General features: G+C 46.5%; 1 protein-coding gene across 6 annotated transcripts in view; it reads left to right on the top strand.

Annotated features, from left to right (window-relative positions):
• Nucleotides 1-17,597, top strand: part of LPIN2 (lipin 2) — a 76,337-nt gene that overhangs the window by 35,429 nt on the left and 23,311 nt on the right. For 4 of the 6 annotated variants that reach the window (XM_070778869.1, XM_070778873.1, XM_070778871.1 and 1 more), the window contains exons 2-3: nt 6,121-6,321; nt 15,814-15,909. In XM_070778869.1, coding sequence (XP_070634970.1) covers nt 6,130-6,321; nt 15,814-15,909 — 288 coding nt within the window. In that variant the 5' untranslated portion in view covers nt 6,121-6,129. Of the gene's footprint in view, nt 1-6,120; nt 6,322-15,813; nt 15,910-16,462; nt 17,286-17,597 lie in introns of those variants that run through there. The other 2 variants (XM_070778870.1, XM_070778872.1) reach the window with 2 other exon arrangements.

Below are 17,597 nucleotides of genomic sequence, written 5' to 3'. Positions count from 1 at the left end.
AGGCCAGAAGGGCTCACAGATTGTCTGCTCTGTGGGGCTCTGGATCTCAGGGGCTCTCCTCATTGAGGGCAAGGCCTTTCCTCATGCTGCTGTTTCCTGCTTTGAGTTTATAAAGTAAGAATTAAAGGCAGCTACTGCAAAGTAAGAAAAAGCCACTGGCGGTCTGCTCTGATGGGGAGGAAGCAAAACAGAGAGATGTCAAGTGAGGTGCTGCCTTGAATCTGAGTGGGACCCTGTCCCAAGCATCTGCTGGCCCCGGGCGGTGTCCTGATTGAGTTTAGCTCCTGAAGGACAGCACGTCCCCTGGGTGCTTGGGCCCCTGCCCTCCCAGGCCTGGAAGATGCTGCAGCAGACACCTTTCATCTCCCACCTTCGGGGAAGTGACGTTCCTGCCGGCTGGGGTCCCCTCCACGTCCACGTATGGACCCCTTGGAGGACTCAGGGATCCTTGGACAGTTGTCAGGACTGCAGAGCGGCCCTCAGATCTTGGGGGAGCCGCAGGGTGGGGGAGGCAGGCAGTGCTGTCTGGCTCAGCCTTCACTTAGGAGTCTGCCCTGGGAGACCCAGATCCCCTTGGAGGTTGGGTGAAGTGTGTTTGAGAATGTTCTTGAGGGATGTGAAGTGCAGAATGCAAGCTTGGTTGCCTGGAGCATAGGTAGAAGCTGGACCGGGCAAGGTCACAGTATGTTGGTGTTTCCTGAAGTTTCTAGAAGGTTCTGTCCCCTCTTAGCACGTTCCTCATGTCTGTGAGCAGAGGTTGCAATGTTGAGGGTAAGTCCTCTGATAAAAGCTGTTCTCTGTCCCTCGCGATCTCCCAGGATGTACACTTCCTAACCTGAGGGGAGTCCAGCAGCCGGCGGATGGTCAACCCTGCGGGTGGACAGGAGGGCCAGTATGGCTCTGGACTCTGTAATCACTTCTTATTTGTGGGGTTGAGTAGCATTACATGAAAATAATACTCCCGTTGTGGAACGCAAGAAATCTGGGGGTTTTGTCAAGGCGTTTATCATCAGTGACAGATGACGGTTCTGTCACTTAGAGATGCTGTTGAAGACATAGGCCCCAGAATCAGATTGAGTTTGGTTATCAGCTTCGTGACGAAGTGCAACAGTCTTGGACATTGCTGGGCCTCCTTGCCTCGTGCCATACCAAAGTCCCGGGTGGTTGTGAAGATTACATGAGATAACATCCAGGTTAACACAGCCCCTGACATGCGATAGACATGTAACAACTGCAGTTGTGTTTGTTAGAGGTAGTAACTAGTTGTTGTTCAGTTGATACGTTGTATCCAGCTCTTTGCAACCCCTTGGACTGCAGCACTCAGGCTTCCTTGTCCTTGACTATCTCCCAGAGCTTGCTCAGATTTATGTCCCATCCAGTCAGGTGATGTCATCCAGCCATCTCATCCTCTGTCACACCCTTCTTCTGCCCTCCATCTTCGCAGCATCAGGGTCTTTTCCGGTGAGTCGGCTCTTTGCATCAGGTGGCCGAAGTATTGAAGCTTCGGCTTCAACTAGTAGTACCAGCTAACTAATACAGTACCCAGCGTTATGAAGGCAAGCATTATTGGGCTTCCCTGGTGGCTCAGATGGTAAAGAATTCGCCGGCAATGTGAGAGACCCAGGTTCGATCTCTGGGTGGGGAAGATCTCCTGGAGAAGGGAACGGCTACCCACTCCAGTATTCTGGCCTGGAGAATTCCATGGACTGTAGAGTTCATGGGGTCACAAAGAGTCGGACACAACTGAGTGACTTTCACTTTACTTAAAACTTCCAGTACAGATTTTAATTATATATGAGTGGTTTACAGTGTATCCATTTTTGTATTGATAACAATTTAGAAATCGTAATATTTTAACAGTTACCTGTATCTCTGAGGTTACTCTTCTTAATAAATGTGATTTTTGATTGAACATGTCACTTTTAAATAGTTTGGGGCCAGTTTTTATCAGAGGGGATTTGTATTTGAACCACCTACTGATCCATTCCTGTTTATAAGTCTCTACTGCATATCATGATGGTTGACTTTAGTTTCTCTGATGCTCAGGAAAAGCTGCTAAGCAAATCTTTAAACTTTTGATAAATGATTGAATCTGGAAACCTCCCAGCTATTATTCCAGATGCTAGTGTATGTTTACATTAAAATGTTTGATAAGGAGAATCTGATAATGAGATAACATCATGCGATTTGGTCTGTTGAGTTTTATGTGTGAAGGGCCATTTGGCCTCTGTTAAGTGTCTCAGTTGGTTACCGTCTGTGGTTAGTGATCTGTCAGCGCCTCCTTCCCTGTCTCGGGAGCCCCTGACATGTAAGCCAGCCCGTGGGCAATGTGCTGCTGCCTGGCCCCAATTGCACTGCACACTGCGTGGACTGAACATCAGTCAGGCCTGTCTGTGCCTGCCCTAGTGTCTAGTTTTGGATCTTCCATTTAAGGAAAGTAAATTCTTTAGTTTGTTATAAAAATGAAAGGAAACCCAGTCATTTCACTTATTTTAAGGACTAAGAATGCTTAGCTCAGAAGAGATGAGACTTGGTTGCGGTTGTGCAGTGAACTCCCTGGTGTGTGGAGGGGTCCATTAGAGGAGGGTGGGGCATGTGCGGTGTGGCTTCTGTGGACACAGCAGCCAGGGCCATCTGTCTGGAGTGCCTCCTGGGGAAAGGGCTGTGAGTCTCTGTCCCCTGGAAGCATGCAGGATTGGAAAGCCATCTAGCGTGTGATGCTGCAGAAGATACTTGAGTCGTTGGCAGCTAAGGCTGCTGTAACAAAAGGCCTCAGACTGGGTAGTTTAAACAACAGAGATTTATTTCTCCTGGTTTTGAAGGCTGGGAAGTCCAAGATCAAGGTGCTGGCCAACTCTGTTCCCGATGAGGGCTTCTTGCTGGCTTGCCAGTGTTTTCCGCAGCCTGAGTGGGAGGGGCGGGGGGCTCAGCCCCCCGGCGGTGGCACCAGGCCTCCCTTTACTCTGTTCTCCAAGCTTCATTATATGGATGGGGTTGTTTTATATCTGCTGAGAGGAAACCAACCAGTTGACAGCCTGCATTTTTCTGCATTTAGCGACTGGCGTTTACACAATAGACTTTCTTGTATAGCAGCCCATCCTTTATCCATGGTAATTAAAACCATCCTGAATAGACATAGTTGCGTTTAATTATGGGCTCTGTCCTCTAGTTGATGTAAGCTTGTTACACGTTTAGTTTATAATGTGGTCGTTTACGTCTGAATGTAGATGCTCAGGTTATCATTTTTCAGTTTCTTTAGGAAGAGGGCTGTATGATTTGTTATGAAATTCTTTTTAGATTTGTAACACAACTCATTTTAAAATTGCTACTGTCAGGCATAATACGAAGATGTGGGTGTTGTTGGTTTAACATATGTGCCATGACAGGCCAAGAGGGTGTTGGTGAACATGTATCACCTACAGAATATGATAATTCTGATGCACTGTTCTAGGTTGCTGAAAAATACTAAAAGAGAGTGAAAAGATGAACTGCTTAAGACTAAACTTTATTTCACTTCTGTTTTTGGAGACACTCTTAACATATAAAGATTGTGCACCATGACCCCAAAAATAAGGAACAAAAATATATTTATTCACTTATTCTCTAAATCAGTTGTAGTGCTCTTTTATATCACACAATTTAATTTTCTGCATCATTAGCCATTAGGGAAATGCAAAGTGAAACCAGTGTCCCTACACACCTGTCATCAGGGCTGTGATGAAAAGTAGTGACAGTGTCAAGTGCCGGCAGGGACTCAGAGACGCTGCGTCTCTCAGACACGGCTGGTGGGAGTGGACACCAGCTCTGGTGTCTGCGTCTGTAAAAACTAAGTCGACAAGTCCCATTCAAACCCGCGCTCACGTTTCCTGGGCATTTTCCCCAGTCAGCTGAGAACTGATTTTCACACAGAAACCCATAGAGGAATGTTTAAAGCAGTTTTCTTTGTGATAACCAAAAATCTGAAATAGCTCAGCTGTTCCTCAACCAGTGAATGAGTAAACTGCATATATCTACTCCATGAAATACTCAGCATCAGTAGAGAGGAACAAGCTGTTGGTGCATGGATGAGTCTCCGTAGAAATATGAGCAGGAAAAGGTAGTCCCCAAATGTTAGGTACTGTGTGATCCTGTACCCTCCTTAAAAATGGCAAAAATCTCAGCAGTGAAGAGCAGATCAGTGGTTGCCAGGGATTCGGGAGGGAGAGCCGACAGAGGGAAAGCAGGTGTGTGTGACCATAAAAGGCCCACAGGACAAACTTTTGTGATAATGGAATGTTCTCAGTCTTAATTGAGTCACTATTGACGCCCAATTAGGATAACTGCACTGGAACTTTGCCAGATGTTACCACTGGGGGAAGCTGGTAAAGAATACACGGTATCTCTTCATATTATTTCTTAGAACTGCATGTGTGTGAATCCACAGTTATCACAACCTAAAAAGATCAGTGTTTAAAAAATATGTGACGTTGATATATTCTGATAAAACACTATATCCACTCCACACGTTTCTTACTTTTTTATTCTCTTTTAGTGATGGTTGGTTTGTCCATTCCCTTATTCATTCAAGAAATCATTGTCCAGCACTTGATACGTGCTTCATTTGGCCTTACTGTCGAGTTCAGTTATCCTAGAGCTGAAATCATAGCAACTTGTCCCTGTTGCAGAGCTCACCTCGTAAAGGACGCGTGCCACTGCATTCTGTTGTCAGTGGTAAGTTCCCCAGCTGGTTACATCCCCATAGCCAGCTCTTTCTGTAGGTGCATTTTGGGGCCTTGCTGGCACTAGCTTTAAAATACTCAGGGCATTTTCCAGGTGACACTATTGTGGCTCGGCTCCGTGACGTGGAACTAGACCTTGATAGCCGTTCACGAGAGCAGGAAGGAGTGTCTGAGCGGGGTCCAGGCGCCGGCTTTCCTGTGAAGAGCTGTGGGCATCTCTGCGACACGGGCGCTGGGGGCCCTGGGCTTGTGCAGGCAGGGCGTGTGTCCTTCCAATTCAGATTTGGACTTTCCTACAGCTAGAATGTGCTCTCTGGGAACTTTTCTGAGCCTGTAACTTTGATCTCACAATCAAAGCTTTGGATCCGGGTTTAGAGAAGCAGCCGTGCTGATAGTGAATCCTCTGCAGAAGAGCCCGTCGTGTCTCTGCTTCAAAGGAAGTTGAGGCGGGGAGTGTCTCTTTGTCAGAGTTGTGTTCCTCTCCTCAGGAAGGTGTTTTCCTTGGTTGTGCTTCGACACTCTGCCAGGAGAGCCAGTGTCTAATGGATGAACTGTGATTGTGTGGGTCACCGGAAATGAAATTTGACAACCTTAGGACTAAAGAGGGGCTAACGGAAGAGCCTGGGGCACAGGCCCCCATCCTGTGGTCAGATGAAATGGATGGGGGCCCTGCGCCCCAGGCAGGAACCCTCACCTTTTTGACCCTTCCTGGAGGACACTCTGCAGTCTGGTGGTCCTGACTTAAATAGTGAATTGTCGTTAAGGAACAGGATTAAACCTTTTTTCTGTGCTTTGAACTTTGTGGCACGTGAACGTGTGTTCTAGTGAGCTGTGCTGAAGCTCTGAAGGGTTTGTTATAAATCGGTTCAGCCCAGCCTTGCTCACCGGTTGTTTAACCTAGCGTGTCTGAACCATAGTCTTAATTCTGTAGAAAACCCATCTCTCACGCACTTCTCGGCAGGAGCTTCCTCTCGGGGGTGATCTTCACTCACTGTTCTGCATGGCTTCTTCCTTAGTGGATGCATTTTACGCAGAACCCAGCTGTCTCGGGCAGGAGGGCTGAATGGTGTCGGGGTTCCTTGGTGGTTCCTGCAGGTTCTGTACTTTGAGGGGAAGCACCTCGTGGTAGCAGGCTTGATCCGAGATGCTGAAAGAGGGAAGGGGACTTCTGCACGCCCAGCTGGGCCGCCTCTCAGTTCCACGGTGGACGGGCTGGGGCTGCCCGTGCGTGGACGTGTGTAGCTACCACGTCAGCGTGACACGGAGGAGCGAGCGTCACGGGGTGGATAATAGTCTGGGGGCCACGTGGGCCACATCGTCACTGCAGCTTTTTCTCTGCCGTTGTCATTAGATCCACAAACTCAGTGTTAACATCTCATCCAATCTGTTCTGTCTCTTTTAGTCTCAAACCATGAATTATGTGGGGCAGCTGGCGGGGCAGGTGATCGTCACGGTGAAGGAGCTCTACAAGGGCATCAACCAGGCCACGCTGTCCGGCTGCATCGACGTGGTGGTTGTGCGACAGCAGGATGGCTCCTACCAGTGCTCGCCCTTCCACGTGCGCTTCGGGAAGCTGGGGGTCCTGAGGTCCAAGGAGAAGGTGGTGAGTGCCGGTCGCGTGTGCTCTGTCCCCTGGGCGGTGGGGCGCAGCAGGGTCAGCCCTTCCCCTGAGCTCCCGGGACCTCCCTGCTTCTGTTTTGAGAACCTGCCTGCTGTTGAAGACACCCCTGAAGGGTGGTGTTGAAGTCCACCCTTCATACTGTTTTTGAGTTTGCTTCTAAATCCTCAAAGCCCTCCCACAGGAAGTCTTGGGGGGAAAAGAAGTGAAAATCATTTTAATAGTCCTGTGTGTGGCAACTTAGAAAATCCAAACCCAAACTAGAGTTTTTAAATGGGGAAGTTAGGTGTATTTAGAAAAGTGCCTTTATCTTATGCAGAACAGGTGTATTTAGAAAAGTGCCTTTATCTTATACAGAACTTCAAAATATTTAGTGTTATGCCTACAGACCAACTGGATAGAGTAGGTTGGTATGCTGAGGAGTAGTATATTTGTTTAAATGAAATTAACGCAAAGTTCTACATTTGTTTTTGCAAAGCTGTAAAATCTTGTTGTAAATACCAGGATTTTTTCACAAATCTGACTGAAGTGAAAATCCACAGGCTTTTATTATTTTAGGGATGATTTCTTTCAAAAAGAAGGTGTTGGTTTTCTTTCCTTTTTTTTTTTTAAACATCCTTTTCCCTTCAGGTTAGGGAGCACTTGGAAAGTCTGTTAGTGTATCTGATTGATGTCGATCATGTTAGAAAAAGTGGAGCTAAGAGTAAGCTTCGCAGGTACATAGCAGTGATTTTCTTTCTACTCCTGTCCCATGTTGTCTCCCTAAACAGCATAAGGAGATTCTGTCAGGATTTTCAACCCCAGTGAAAGATCCACAGAAGTACATGTCAGAGGACCACTGTCCTAAGTTGCAGACATCTTTTTTTTTTTTTTTTTTCAGATTTTGGCTGATCAGCTGATCTTACTGTTTAAAATAGAAACTTCCCTCTGTCTTAATTGAACTTACATTATTTTGAAAGAGCCTGGAGAACCAGGGTGGCGGGGCTTGTGTGGCCCGGCCTCTGTTCAGAGTCCCGGTTTAGAAACCACAAGAAACGGCGATGTCCTGAGGGACTAGGAAACTTTCCATTGCAAGCGTGTTTAGCCACAGTGGAGCGTCCCTGGAACTTGTTCTTACTTTCTGGTGATGCTAACCTTGTGTGCTTTCAGACTGTATCTGCTTTGGGAGAATTAGCAGCCGTTCCTGCGCTAGAATTTCCCGGTGGTTGTGCAAGGATCTGTTTGTAAAATGACGCATAGGGCTTCCCGCCCTCCACTTCCCCTCTGTGATCTGGGTTTTTGGTCAGACGATCGGATAAGTGGTCTGGCCTCCGCACTGGAACCTGCAGGCTGATGTGTGTACCCCTGTGTGCATCTGTAAGCGCAGCTGGGCAGACAGTGGCTCTCTTCCTGCATGCTGTGTGCCTCTGAGATAGTCATCCAGTTCCGCATGCAGCTGCACACGTCATTGTGCTGTATAAACAGCTCGTCAAGCTTGTAATAGAAGTCTATCCATGAGGCCCAGGAAAGGAGAAAGGTTCTTTCCCATTCCTTCCCTTGGTAGCCCAGAGACCCAAAGTATGTATTTGGGAGGAAATTTGGCTGTTTGACCAAAGCATAGCATTCCTGTGACAGTAAAACCAAAACCATGTCTGCCTTGAGACACTGGCAGTTTGGAGAAATTGTGTTATTTTAGGTCATTTTGGATTGGGGAAAGCTGTCTATTGATTTTATTTTATTATTTTAGATTATTTATTTATTTGGCTGTGCTGGGTCTTAGTTATGACATGTGATCCTTGACCAGGGATCCAACCCGTGGTCCCTGCATTGGGAGTGGGGAGTCTTAGCCACTGAACCACCAGGGAAGTTGATTTTAAATTAAAAACCCAATTTTCAAGTATGGGGACACCTATGAAGTGAACTTGAGATCCTGCTGCTGCTGCTGCTGCTGCTAAGTTGCTTCAGTCATGTCCGACTCTGTGCAACCCCATAGATGGCAGCCTACCAGGCTCCCCCGTTCTTGGGATTCTCCAGGCAAGAACACTGGAGTGGGTTGCCATTTCCTTCTCCAACTTGAGATCCTAACCACCTGAAAACCTCTGGTTTTAAGGGAAGAGGCAGTGTAATGATTTTCCCACTGCCACTGCCACGTTCTTTGCTTGATAGAACACAGTACTCCCTGTAGTTTTCATAATTCAGGAGTTTACTTTCAGAAGATAAAGATGTACTTGATACTTTGAAATATTAATTTTGTTGATTTAACACAAAACTGATGATTTAATTGCTTATCAAAGGTGAATAACCCCATGTATTAGGACCGTTTCCATCATGGATGATAAAAGTCCACGTCACACTAGCTTAGGCAAAAAAGGAATTAAATTGGCCTGTGTAACTGAAGTCCAGGAGGATTCGAAATACTCAGGGCTTTGCTTAGAGCTGCTGAAGGTGTCACCAGAATCGTCTCCCTTCGCCTTTCAGCTCTGCTCCCTTCGTGTCTGTCTGTCTAATGCCACACACACAGGCTGACTTCCGTTGACTCAGCAGCCGCAGTGGGAAGACAGCCTCTCCTTTCTACAAAAGTACCAGAATTAGTCTCCCTGTCAGACTTGGTCACATACGTCTCGGGGACCAGTCACCATAGCTGGGGGTGAAATGTATTGATTGGCCTGGCTGGGGCAGCAGCCCCACCTCTGCTCTCTATAACCACTGGAAATAGATGCTCTGAAATAGAGGAGGCTGGATCTCCAAAGGGAACAGAGATACACCCACCCAAAGAGTGGCCAAAACATGCGCCTGCTACTGCCAGCACCTCCTAGAATTAGTTCTGTTTCAACATCTGTCATATGTATTGAGCAAAAGGCACAATGTAGGAAATATGACCATATGGAAACGAGTGTTTTTGAAACCAGTTTACTAGAAGTAAACTTCTTCCTTGGGCTTCCTTGGTGGCTCAGCTGGTAAAGAATCCGCCTGCAGTGCCAGAGATCTGGGTTCGATCCCTGGGTTGGGAAGATCCCCTGGAGAAGGCAGCAGCGACCCAGAATACTCCAGTATTCTGGCCTGGAGAATTCTTGGGGTCGAAAAGAGTCGGACACAACTAAGTGACTTTCACTTCACTGAAAGTAATATTGGCACTTCAAAGTGAGGGTTCTCCTAGTGGACGCTATAAATGTAAACCAAAGGGTTAACTGTTTAAGAATGGTTTTAAAACAAGCTTTGAAGCGGAAGGGGAGGGTGGGATGAATGGAGAGAGGAGCATGGAAGCATGTGCACTACCATAGGTCAATAGAAGCCAGTGGGAGTTTGTGGATGCAGGAAGCTCAGACTGGTGCTCTGTGACAGCCTACACGATGGGATAGGGTGGGAGGGAGGTTCAAGTGGGAGAGGACATATGTGTGCTTATGGCTGATTCATGTTGATGTATGGCATAAACCAACACAATGTTAGTAAATAAATTTTTAGAAAATTAAAAACATGAAAAAACAAAAATGAGGGTCCTCTTTAATAAAATAGTCACCTTGGGAAGCATTTATTCCAACTTGGTGCCCTCTCTCAAAATAGTTTTAGTATTTTTCCTTTGAGACCTAAAGGACTCATGGCATATTCCTTGAAGTATTCTCAGTATTGGCACAATCTTGATGTTAGATTTAATTTTTTGAAAGAACCAAGCTCCATTTAGAGTCAAATCAAGAAATGTCACATTTGGGAATTCCTGGTGATCCAGTGGTTGGGACTCAGGGCTTTCACTCCGGGGTCGGGGTTCAATCCGTGGTGGAGGACCTAAGATCCTGCATGCTGCGTGGCACCCCACCCCCTCAAAAAGAGTCACATTTGATCCCTAAAAATAAGGACTATAAATGTAAACCAAAGGGTTAACTGTTTAAGAATGGTTTTAAAACAAACTTTGAATCTGCATCCTGGAGAAGCATTCTTCCATTTCCCCAGGTATGTCAGATAAATGGGTAACCTCCAAAAATGAGTGTTTTAAAGGATGGTATTAGTTTGAATCTGTTATTATTTTTTTTTAATCTAAGATAGAATAACTTTAAATATTTCATTTGTCCTATTTAGTTTAACTTTCAAATTTTATGTAGCAGTCAGTCAACAAACATGGGTTATTTAAATTATAGGTCTGAGTCTAGTTGAATAAATTAAGTCATTCTGAGAAACTTGAAATTTGGCATTATGGAGCAAATTTTTTTCTTTCTTCAGTTCTCACGTAACTTTTTTGATTAGAGACAGTCTTCCTACGACTCTGGAAGAAGCTGCCATTATTTCAGCTGCTTCAGAAGCCTTACATGACTCTAGATGCGTATGTGACTTCAACTAGTTTATTATGAAAGCAAACTTTAAACACTTGTCTGAAAGTATGTTTTTTTATTGGCTCGGGAGCTTGTTGCAGCATTTTGTTTTAGAGGAGTTAGAGTTCTCGTCATACGCCGCTTTTTCAGTAAACATTCTGAGTAATAGCACTGAGAAGGGCCAGCTGGGAGGCGAGTGAGGGTTAATGCTTGTCCTGTGGAAACTGCTTCATGCTCCTCTTTGTTTAAACAAGTAAAAGAAATGTGAGCTTTGTGTAAAATAATCATTAACGTTTCTGGAATAGGGAATTTTTTATGTAAGATTTTTCACTTATTTTGGATTCATTTCTTAGTTGCCTATTTTTCTGATTTCCTTTTCTAGTGTTACCCTTTTCTTACAGTTTTATAATTAACACACCAACTGCACGTATTCAAAGGCCGTACTTGATAAGTTTAAACACACATGTGCACCCATAAAAGTCGCTCAGTTGTGTCCAACTCTTTGTGACCCCATGGACTGTAGCCCACCAGGCTCCTCTGTCCATGGGATTCTCTAGGCAAGAATACTGGAGTGAAAGCTGTTCCCATCTCCAGGGGATCTTACCAACTCAGGGATCGAACCTAGGTCTCCCGCATTGCAGGTGGACTCTGTACTGTCTGAGCCAGCCAGGAGGCCATCACCGTGACATGGAACCTCTCACCATCCTGTGCTCTGAGTCTCCTCCACTCTGTGACAGTTCCTCAGGCTTTGTTTCATTGTTTTGACATATGTTTTAGTTTGTTTTAGATGTACAGACAAGTTGCAAGTGCAGTTTTTAAAGTTTCCATATACCTTCACCAGCCTCTTCCCTTCGTGTTCACGTTCCATGTGACTATAGTACGATGATCGGAACCAGGAAGTCAACATCAGTACAAAGTGTCAGCTAAAGACTATTGGAAAAGACGCTCATGCTGAGAAAGATCTAAGGCAAAAGGAGAAAGGGGCAACAGAGGATAAGGTGGTTAGATAACGTAAGCAGCTCGGTGGACATGAATCTGAGCAAACTCCAGGATGCGGTGAAGGACAGGGAAGCCTGGCGTGCTGCAGTTTGCGGGATCGCAGAGTCGCACACCACTAGCAAGTGAACAGCGAACGACACAGACCTTATTACCACTTCACCAGTTTTTCTGCTCGTGTCTTTTCTCTGTTGCAGGATCCCTCCTTGCTCTCGCCCAACAGTCCTGTCTTTCCGTGTGACCTTGACTTGTTAGAGTGCGGAACAGTTACAGTGTAGAAGGTCTCTCAGTTTGAGTTCTCTGATGCTTTCTCGTTTGGGTGAGAATGACACCGCATGAGGTGCACCCTCCTTGGTGGTGGTAACTCTGCTCGCTGATGAGTGGTGGCTGTGAGATTATTTGTGGGAAGAAACCTTGGGACTGTGCACATAGCCTGTCTCTCATTATGCTCTCACCAGGAATTTTAGGGGTCACAGTGGACTTTGCTGTGTGTGATTGCTGTGGTGTTTCCCAAATGGTGACTTTCTGTTTCCATTCTTTGCGCTCCACTTATTCATTGAAATTGTACTTTGTCAAAGAGCTATTCTCTTATTTACTTAGCTGTTCAATTATTAGATTGGTGTGGACTCATGGATATTAGTTTTGCCCTGTGGGTTGTAATCATTACCATCTTTATTTCTGTAGTTGCTAAGATGGTCCCGGTTTCAGTCGTCGTTAGCTCCTCCGAGCTGAGTGCTTTTGAAACGCTCCTGTCATTTTTTGAGCACTTCTTTGTTACTTTCTGGCACTGGAAGATAGTCCAGGAGAATCTACTCTCTTTGCCTCAACCCTGGAATTATTATTGTTTCTCCAAGGGAGCTTTGGAACTGTGGTGTTGGAGAAGACTCTTGAGAGTCCCTTGGACTTCAAGGAGATCCAACCAGTCAATTCTAAAGGAAGTCAGTCCTGAATATTCATTGGAAGGACTGATGGTGAAGCTGAAACTCCAATATTTTGGCCACCTGATGTGAAGAACCGACTTATTAGAAAAGACTCTGATGCTGGGAAAGATCGAAGGCAGGAGGAGGGATGACAGAGGATGAGATGGCTGGATGGCATCACCGACTCGATGGACATAAGTTTGAGTAAACTCTGGGAGTTGGTGATGGACAGGGAGGCCTGGCATGCTGCAGTCCATCGGGTCGCAAAGAGTCGGACACGACTGAGCGACAGAACTGAACTGAAGGGAGCTTTGGTTTCTTTGATTGGAGAACAGTGTCTGGAAACAAAGATCTGGTCCCTGGGTACGCTCACTGGTCTGAGGTGCAATTGCCTATAGCTCCCCAGCCGGCAGAGCTGAAAGATTCACATGTATAAGTACCTGTATCTGTACCTGCCTGTAAGAACTGGGGGTTTGCAGCATCGCCGCCCTTCCAACCTGGCACCTCAGGGCTCATCTCCTCATTGCAGCATCTTTCTCCGACAGTGAGCACCATGGCTTTCATTATCCACAGTAAACAACATGTTTGTTCAGTCCTAGAATACATATAAAGGAGTTTCAGGATTGTGAACCCACATCTCTGTGATTAAAAAGAAATCACTAACTGCAGTATCTGTTCAGAGGTTTTTTTCTGCCTTTAAACCTAGAATTCTAGAGTCCGCATACTGTTCTCCAAAGTTCCTTAGATTCATTTTCTTCTTCTTCTTCCCTTAAACATGGTTATGTTATAACAAGCATTGACAACATATGTCAACTAATATTGTTTAATACAATGTTGCTTATCCCATCATTTGGTTACTCCCAGGAAGATGGAGCTGGAAGTGAACCAGGCTCAGCTGTGGTCGGAAGGGATCACTGGTCCTCAGTGGAAACAGCCAGTGGACCGTGCAGTTGTTCCCACCACAAGGGCCGTGCAGAGCTAAGGACACTGAGCTCATAGATTGTTCCAGTTACGTCTATATTATGCCTTTGTGTGTTTGTCTCTATGTCTCTGAACAGTCTAAAGCCAGAGTTCACAAGTTATTGGTAAGAGTTTTGAAAGTTAGTATTTATTATTGTAAAATATTTAAAAGTATTCAGAACCTACAGATAAACAACTGCATTATTTTTAAATGATATAGCAGTATTTCATTTATATAAACACGCCTCACTTTGCACAGTAATACAGATAATGAAAATGGGCAAGCTGAAACCCTGCACATTTAGTCAGTAAGGGAAGTTAGGGTTTGTCCATGACCTCTATAAGCTTTGGTCAAAACTTGCCAAAACTCTGTGTTATAAATGTACAGGAAAATGAAAAATGGTAAAATAGTACTTAGTGTACTGCAATTCCAAACATGAGAAATAATGAGAATTAAGTGTCTTATTTCTTCACAAAACACTCATCAGGAGTGGTGTGAACAGCTCTTGCCTTCTTGACGTAACACTTGCACTGTGGAACAAGTGTCTTCTCATTGTCTAGCAGTTTGCTCTGCTCCTTTCTGAATCTGCCTCAGCTTCCAGCTTTTGATCCTTTGGAATTGCCATGCCCCGAGGCATTTCGGGGAGTTGCTTCGGCCTGAGGGTTTTGCCCGTGTCCCTTCCTCTCCCTCTGCATCCTTTTGTCTCAGCCCCTTCCCTCCGTTCTGGGATAAGCTCGCCTCCAGGTTCCTCTGCCACACGTCCTGGGTCTCTTGTTTGCATGCTTGGCTGCTGCTTCTGTAACTGCTGATGTCCATTTTGGTTTCTCTCCCAGCACTGGTACTGTTTGTTTCTTTAACTGCACTTTGGTCCTGGCCAGTGTCCTCTTTCCGTTGTCCATTTCATAAGGTGTCAGCTGGGTTTGTCACTGGGAGACCAGGAGGCAGCCCAACCATACGCTTCGCCGCCTGTGGCTGAACTGAGGGACAGATGTGCTGGGACTGGTCACTGACAGGCTCTGAAGAAGCGACGTGACGAGCCCGTGGTCATGACGGGCCTCTGCTGCTTCTGTCCAGTCGCCCCTCTGTATCCGCAGGTTCTGCATCCAAGGTTTCAACCAATCATAGATCAAAGATACTTGGAAAAAATTTTTCCAGAAAGTTCCCCAAAGCACAACTTCATTTGCTATGCACTGAAAAGTGTTTGCATAGCATTTATGTTGTGCTACGTCTTAGAAGTAGTCTAGAGATGACTTTAGAGTACGTGGGAAGATGTGGGTGGGTTCTGTGCAAGGATGACGCCCTTTCCTCTGTAAGGGACCTGGGCGTGTGTGGATTTCAGTATCCGAGGCGAGCCTCAAGCCACTCCCTGTGGTTACCGCAAGATGACTGGGTGACTGTAGACAGAGGGGCTGGTGGTGAAGTGTGTGCTTCCTGTAGTCACGTGATCAGCACAGTCTGGGAGCTGAGGCTCGTGCTGACCCGAGTCTCTCACAGGAGGCCTGGCGGTGCTGTGACTCCAGTGCAGGTCAGTTGCTCCGTCGTATTTGGCTCTTTGCAATCCATAGACTGTAGCACGCCAGGCTTCCCTGTCTATCACCAGTTCCTGGAGCTTACGCAAACTCATGTCCATTGAGTTGGTGATGCCATCCAACCATCTCATCCTCTGTCGTCCCCTTCTCCTTCCGCCTTCAATCTTTCCCAGCATCGGGGTCTTTTCCAGTGAGTCACTTCTTCACATCAGGTGGCCAGAGTACTGGAGTTTCAGCGTCAGCATCAGTCCTTCCAGTGAATATTCAGGACTGATTTCCTGATCTCCTTGCAGTCCAAGGGACTCTCAGAGTCTTCTCCAACACCACAGTTCAAACGCATCAATTCTTTGGTGCTCAGCTTTCTTTATAGTCCAACTCTCACATCCATACATGACTCCCGGAAAAACTGAAGATACTAGATGGACCTTTATCGGCAAAGTAATGTCTCTGCTTTTTGATATGCTGTCTAGATTGGTGATAGCTTTCCTTCCAGAAAAATGTGGTGACGTCCAGAGCGGCTCAAGTGTGTGCTGACAGTGACACTTTCCCCGTTTTATGACATTTGGGAAAATAAACTTTTAAAATTTGTTATGAAAATAGGTGATCAAGCCTTTTCTCTCCGTCTGTGGTGTCGTAGGGGTGGGACATGGGGAGGGGGTGGGGTGGGGCAGGGAGTGGAGGGTCTCTCTGGGAGCCTCAGGACTAAGCTCGGCCTGAGAGCTTGGAGTCTGGGCTTTGTTGAGCTGGGAGGATGGACATTCACTGCTCAGCCTCACTGTGTCTGCTCCTAGATTGACATAGAGATCAATGGCGACGCTGTGGATCTCCACATGAAGTTGGGTGACAACGGGGAAGCCTTCTTTGTAGAGGAAACGGAAGAGGAGTATGTAAGTCCTGGGGGCGGGCCATGCTCGCCGCGCACTCGTGGATGGTCACTGCTGGCTAGATGAGCTTTCACTTTGGGCTGTGGGAAGGGAGCTGGAGCCGGAGGAACTCCCCCCACCCCCAGCCCTGAGGTCCAGGCTGCCCACGTGCGAAGGCCCTGGCACGGCCCCCTGAGCGCCCTGTGACTTTCTCAGGTGGTGCCTGCACAGTTCACACCTTGGCCTGAGCACGCTCAACTCCACCCGAGTCATCACAGACGCACAGCAGGCTGCGTCTGCATGTGGACACGTGACCTTTGAACTTGCTAACGCGTTTGAGGTTTCTGTTGGGGACATTACATCCCGATCCTTGATAGTGAGGTGCATTAGTTTATTATGATCTGGGGAGATGTGACTAATTGGCCTCTGCCCTTTATGTGTGATTGTTGCTTGTTTGGCCTCTTTCAGCGAGAGCACAGCTGACCCCCTTCCCTGTGTATCCACTGATGTGAATGTGTCTAAGCTGCTCCTGATTGATTTAAGGTGGATCTTCTTACAACTTCTTAGGGGGCATCATTAAGTCTTTCATTGTGGAGAATAAAATCTCAGAGCAAAAACGATAGCTTCAAATTATTAAGGACAGAGAGCTACTTTTTTTGGTTTGTGAAGATGAACTGCTAGCTTGATGCCATAAATTCCCAAAAGAAAACAACAGTGGAATGAGATTATTCATCATTGTTCACTCGGGGCTGGCAGCGTCAGTACTGTGTGGAAGGCAGCAGGGACCAGTGATTATGAAGGGGAACCTACCAGACCGGTGTTCCTCCTCGTATCTTAATTACTTGTTTTCATGTTGTCTTATTTGCATTTACTTGCCCTGGAGAAAAAATTTCCCTATCAGAGACACAGGCGAAAGGCAGAAAGAAGCAGTGAGTTATCACGAGAATGAACATCTCTGATGTAACCTGTCGCGCTGACGAGGCTCCCTGTAAATCTGGCAGTGAGAGGACTGGGTGCTGAGAGTCTGCTGCCTGCTTCACATGTCACTTCTCATGATTCCACTTAGAACTGCTCAGCAGAGTGTCAGCTTTCCAGCCTTTTTTTTCTATTCCGCATATGACCCAGTTGGTCAGATTTTCTTTAGCATAATGTGCTTTTCTTTAAAAATTACAAATTGCAGTTCATCCAACAACACTAGCATCACTGCTGTCCACACAGACCGTGAAGAGAAGCCCCGCTTTCCAGCGGCTCCTGGTTTAAAGAGGGATAAACATTACCAGGATCCCTCTGGCCTCCACTTACTGACCTTTTGTTTCTCCTGCTGTTGTTATCAACACCCCCGCTGAGTCAGAAGTTCTAGGCCGAGCATCGTCCTTTCCATCACTGCATGATAGTCCATGGTATGGACGTGCGTTTCTCGAACCTTCCTTGTGCTGATGCACGTTCAGCTCACCCGCCCGCCCCCCTCCCCCAACAGTGAATCTGTTCTGGCTGAGCTTCCACGTGCCCTGTGCTGCCCCGGCATGTCCCTCCTCCACTATGTTCAGCTGCGTGGACCCACACGTGCTAAGGCTCAGCTGTGCAGGGGGTGGAGACCTATGCAGGTGGTGGTCAGTGTGACTGCCTCACCTTCGGGGGCTAGGTAGGTGTTCTTTGTACCACCGTGAGGTTTAGGCCCAGCCAGAATCACTGCTGTTTTGATTCACCATAGG

The sequence above is a fragment of the Bos indicus genome, chromosome 24, assembly GCF_029378745.1.
Source record: "Bos indicus isolate NIAB-ARS_2022 breed Sahiwal x Tharparkar chromosome 24, NIAB-ARS_B.indTharparkar_mat_pri_1.0, whole genome shotgun sequence".
Taxonomy (NCBI): domain Eukaryota; kingdom Metazoa; phylum Chordata; class Mammalia; order Artiodactyla; family Bovidae; genus Bos; species Bos indicus.
This window is presented reverse-complemented; position numbering and strand designations above follow the sequence as displayed.